The following is a 5,239-nucleotide window of genomic DNA, read 5'->3' as shown; positions in this document are numbered from 1 at the left end:
AGGCTGGTTTGGTGAAAAATTTGTGCGTTTAGGCCAGGGTTCGTCTTCGTGTGGACGGGGCCTCAGATTGAGTCAAAGTTTTCTATTTAAGGAAAACCAGCTGATTGTGTCGACTCATTGACTCTTCAGCAATCCCTCACATTAAGCAGGCTTGCAGCGACAGTGGAGAGGAAAAACTTCCTTTTAACAGGAAGAAACTATAAATCACTGAATGGATCAGCACATCAATACATACTGAATTTAGTTCCTATGCTCCACTTCACTGGAACAAACTCCAAGAAGACTGTAAAAGCACTAAAAGCCTGAGTTATTATTTTTAATTTTATTTACGGCACTAGTGGCTCGTTTTTTCAACAGTAGGCTGACAAGAAAGGGAGTATGAGAGAGAGGGAGAGACATGCGGGAAACGACCACAGGTCGGATTACAACCCTTGACTAAGGTATCCACACCTGGGTCGTGTGCGCTAAACACTGCCCCAACTGGACGCCTGAGATATTTTAAATTAAAAGTTAAAAATACATATTTTCTTTTACAAATGACTTTGACTGTTAAACTGTAAAATGATGGATTATTAGTTTACAGGTTTGGTCCAATTCTTTTACTACCTGCTTTTATTATGTTTTTATCTTGATTTCTTCTCTTTTATTGTTGAATTTATGTAAAGCATTTTGAATTCTCTGTTTACTGAATGGTACTTTACAAACAAACACTAATTAGGTTTATTAGTAGACGTAATGTTTATAATATCTAACAGTTGCTGGGAGGGAGCCATTGCTCATCTGTGCATCTAGAGTACATAGATCTGTTATGGAAGAAACTCTCCATCTCTGCAGACACGTCATGCATGGGTTGGTTGACATTGTCCAACAGTTCTGTTCCTTAATCCTTCATGATGCCATTGGTTACCTACTTTAATAAAGTTCATTAGCAAACCTCTAAACTGGATTTGATTTAGTGGTATTGAAATGAAGATGCTGAATTAAAAATGTTTTCAATATTTTTTAAAAATGACAAGATTTGAAATCCATGTTTTCTATTCAATTCAGTTTGAATTATATTTATTTATATGGGACCAATTCAAAACACATGTCATTTCAAGACACTTAATTCAACCAGATCATCCAGTCAAATTGATTTTTTCTTTTGCTGGTTAGAATATGGTTGTAGGGCACTGATACTCCATGGTTTGTTTCTTCATAAGAATGTGTTCCAATCAATAACAACATGGCTCATATTTCTCAGAACAATTGTGAAAAGGATGGGAACCTTATTGAGTATTTGCTGACTTCTTCAGTCTAGAAAGAAGCTCAGCCGTGCCGTTATTTAAATGCGGCACTTCCTCGTCATCTCTGAGTTCCTTTAGATGATGCTGTATTTCAACAGACATAATTGAGGTTATTCTGGCTGGGGATGCAGATGTTGTTTCTGCCTAAACTTAATTACATGTTCTGCGTTCCTATGGGCCTCACAAAGGTTTATGCTCCTCACCCAAATGATACCACAAATTACCCAACCCAAAATATGCAAAGCCACAGCAATTCATGAAACTCGACTTCGCACAAACTTCTTCTAAACCTAGGCACACTCAAATCAATTAATGTTGGCAAGCTATACTAATCCCTGAATAGTAAAAGAAATTTAGGGCCTATATTAGTTGCTACAGTATATTTTTTCATGCTTGAAAAAGTGAAATTTCTTTGAAGCCCGAAATAAACCGCTGACTTGTAAGGGACAGTCAGTCCACACAAAATACAAATTTGATGTTAATTAGCCACCAGGATGTGAGGTTTTAGTAGTTCAGAGTAGCTGTAAACAATAAATACCCGGTTTGAGGACAAGCGGCGTGTTAAAAGGATGTTGTTTACAGGGGGAAAGAAAAACTCTTTAAAAAAAAAAGCCTATTTGGAGGCTTTAAAGGCTTTTAGACCCTAATGCCCAAATTAAAGATTACAGAGTTTTGGTTTTAATCTTTCAATGATCTTAGTGGGGATTTGGCTTAAATTGCCTTGTTGGGTGTTTCAATATGTGGCTAAAGTGGCTCTGAGTAAGCTGCCCACAGCTACTGACAAAATGGAACAGAGTAGGAATTTCAATTAAATTTAGCATTTAAGTTAATAGATTTTTGTTTTATTTATATATATATATTTATTTAGCATATTTCACATAATTTTAAAAGCATCACTATGAGGTTTACAGCAAAGATAACACTGTGGTACATCTACTCAACGTATTCAGCTGTGGCAGAGCTGCAGAGCTTATTCTTTTGCATCCTCAGTGCACAAAGAAGCAGCTCCACAGATCCTGCCGTCCGCACTATCATCTCAACAGGCAGAAAAAAAGTTTATGTGGTTCTGGTTGCAAAGGTTATTGGTCTGATTGAGAATGTGTTTGCATTGTTCCAATCCCCTTAATATTCACCATAGTGATGTTATAGGACATATTATGATTCTGATTATAAAATAACTGTTTGCACAGTTCAAATGGTTATGATTCTTATATTTACATCGCTTGTTTAACAAGTTGCTATTTTTCAATGTTTTAAACTCTTTCTTTACCTGATTAGGCATTTTCTTATTAGTAAGTGCATATTAATGAATTTTTCCCCACTCTAAAGTGTGTTTTTCATTATTCTATAAAGCTTCCTTTAATTTTTTTCTATTCTTTTCATACTATGTATGTTTTCTGTCTTCTTGTTTCTACAACTTTCAGACTTTAAATTTTCCTTTTTTTTCTTACTATATATATATATATATATATATATATATATATATATATATATATATATATATATATATATATATATATATTGGTAAATTGTTTCACAGTTCTATGGATCATAGGGTGAGGTATACGTCATAATGAGAGGAAATGTTTTTGGAAAACTGTAATGCTACGTTCACACCTAAAGCAGCAGAAGCAGCTAGTTTACATGCAAAGTCAATGGTTGACGCGCATCAAGGCGCAGCCAAAGGACCTGCAGCGTGTTTTGGGCAGCATGAGCAGCGTTTCTGAGCACCTGACGCAATGCGAAAGTAGCTGATGCAGGAGTTGGAAAAATCAAACTATTGCTGCTGGATGCGCCACATCAGAGAAGCTGATCTGGGAGTTGGCATGGAGACAGACACATCGCTGATGATACAGATCACTCTGAAACAGTTTATTAACGCCTAAATTAACTTAAAATGCTGTAATCTGCCAGAAAAACATGTTCACTTTTATTATCCTGGTGCCTGCAGTTTGGATTAATTACATGAAAAACGTTTTCCAGCCGCCGCGGCAAACTGCGAAGAGGAGACCAAGCCAGAGACTGCTGTTAAATGGGATTCCCAGTGACAGCGCACCCCCGGTATGTGGGGGTCTAAGGGGCTCCGACAGAGAAACGATATTTATAGGCGGAATGGTAATCTGGATGAACTGACTGCACAGATTAAGTTTTCAGGTGGACTTTCTCACTTAAATACATTGAAACTACTTTTTACCCGCTGATCACAGCAAATATAGCTGCCATTGTTCCAGACAGAGAAAGGATAGAGTAGCTCCGCCCACCGGGCATCAGACCCACTTTTCCACCGCGCAGCTGGATCAGCAAAGATGCTTCAGCCGCGCGTCAGAACTAAACTGGTACAAGCATAAAAAAATGAAATTTTGCTGCTCTTGCTGCTTGCGGTCTGAACATAGCATGAAGCACGATAGTGGCTGTATCATGCTGAGAGCAAGTAATACTATCAGTATATATTGTACACAGTGTATGGGAGCAAACTGGAAGAACACTAATCATTAGTTTTTTATAACATGTTAGATTAGTTCTTTTAAAAACTGGGTGCACCAATGGGAAGCATCAAACTGGTTTTGGAATGACATGCAGGCTAACACTGATTTCTAGAATGCCCGTGTAATAAAGTTTGCCCCAAAGCTTCACATAGAAGATTGGACAAAAACTCAAAGTAGAATAGTGAATTTTAACAAAATATATCCAACTAAGTATTAGTAGGGCTATGTTCAAGTACATGGGCTTTAGTGTACCACTGTAACAGTGATTAACAGAAGGAAACTAAAAAAATTCAAACTAGGACATCTCAAATAAATCAAAGGAAACCTTTCAAAGGTTGTGAGAAACCCCGTAAAAGCAGCGCTTAGATGTTTTTAGCTTTAGCTTGATGTTCCTCACCTCGTCTGTGAAGACTTTGGGGTGGGACAGGAAATGGTTCCGGAACACTTTGATAATAAGGTCAAGCTCTCGTAGATACTGACGCTCCTCTGCGATTTCAAGCTTCACCAGTTCGTCATACGAAAGCTCAGAGAGAGACAAAGGCTCCTCCGTGAACTGCGACATCAAGCCAATGTCCTCCTCCTGGTCAAACATGTCCATTAACACCTAATACAGATGTTAAACAGATCAGATTAGTAAAAAGCAATTAAACATAGCCGTTCCTTCCACTCAATAAGCTCAAACTCAACCGACTTACTTTGTCTGCACACATGGAGACTTTGATGTCCTGCTGGGTGATTTCATAGTGCCGAATGTTGCCCACATAGTTGCCCGCCAGCTTGAGTATATCAGCTGATATGTATTCAAGTACTGCCACGATGTACAGGGACACATGGTAGTCCACCTTGTAGCCCAAAACCTCCTAAACAAAGAAAAAAACAAAATACTTTACATAGAGCAAAACACATGTTGAAGGTTGAGTCACATTGATTTAAAGCGTTTGTCTAAACATGGAGGATGAGTAATTACTGTGCAGCAATTAGACTAGTAATCCAAAACTATAACCTCGTTTATATAAACATCTCTCAGAAACTAAGGCTTCTAAATGGAAGAAAATGGAGAGAGTTCAGCTTTACCTTAAGCAATGGGTGTATTTTGTCCACAGGGAGAAGCAAGGGGCTTCTTCTCTTACGTTTCTCAATAGCTCCCTGGGCATCGTTAATCGCCCACTTATCTATCGGGTGGGGAAAGGTTTTCTGCACGCGTTCCTGTTGAAAGCAAAGACAAGAAGTTGCTTCTTTAAATTACAGATTAAAATGAGCATTTTCTATATATATATTAAAACCATGTCCTTTTTCAGAAAAGAAATACCAGAAGAGAAATGAAGGGTCAGTACCTCTACATCCTGCACAGTGCGAGGCTGGGCCACACACAGCATGTTGAGCAGCTGCAGGATCAGCTCTTCAATGTGCTGCAGGGCATCCTCCTTTGCTTTCAGGTTTGGGTGGACCTGCTCCTGTACCTGTGCA

General features: G+C 38.3%; 1 protein-coding gene across 1 annotated transcript in view; it reads right to left on the bottom strand.

Moving 5' to 3' along the window:
• Nucleotides 1-5,239, bottom strand: part of sos2 (SOS Ras/Rho guanine nucleotide exchange factor 2) — a 66,441-nt gene that overhangs the window by 30,526 nt on the left and 30,676 nt on the right. The window contains exons 2-5 of the mRNA XM_015394215.1: nt 5,107-5,232; nt 4,847-4,978; nt 4,468-4,632; nt 4,170-4,376 (exon numbers count right to left, since the gene is read on the bottom strand). Coding sequence (XP_015249701.1) covers nt 4,170-4,376; nt 4,468-4,632; nt 4,847-4,978; nt 5,107-5,232 — 630 coding nt within the window. The remainder of the gene's footprint in view (nt 1-4,169; nt 4,377-4,467; nt 4,633-4,846; nt 4,979-5,106; nt 5,233-5,239) is intronic.

The sequence above is a fragment of the Cyprinodon variegatus genome, unplaced genomic scaffold (genome assembly GCF_000732505.1).
Source record: "Cyprinodon variegatus isolate N-32 unplaced genomic scaffold, C_variegatus-1.0 Scaffold678, whole genome shotgun sequence".
In the NCBI taxonomy this organism is placed as follows: Eukaryota; Metazoa; Chordata; class Actinopteri; order Cyprinodontiformes; family Cyprinodontidae; genus Cyprinodon; species Cyprinodon variegatus.
Note: the sequence above shows the minus strand (reverse complement) of the source record. Positions and strands in the feature narration are given on the sequence as shown.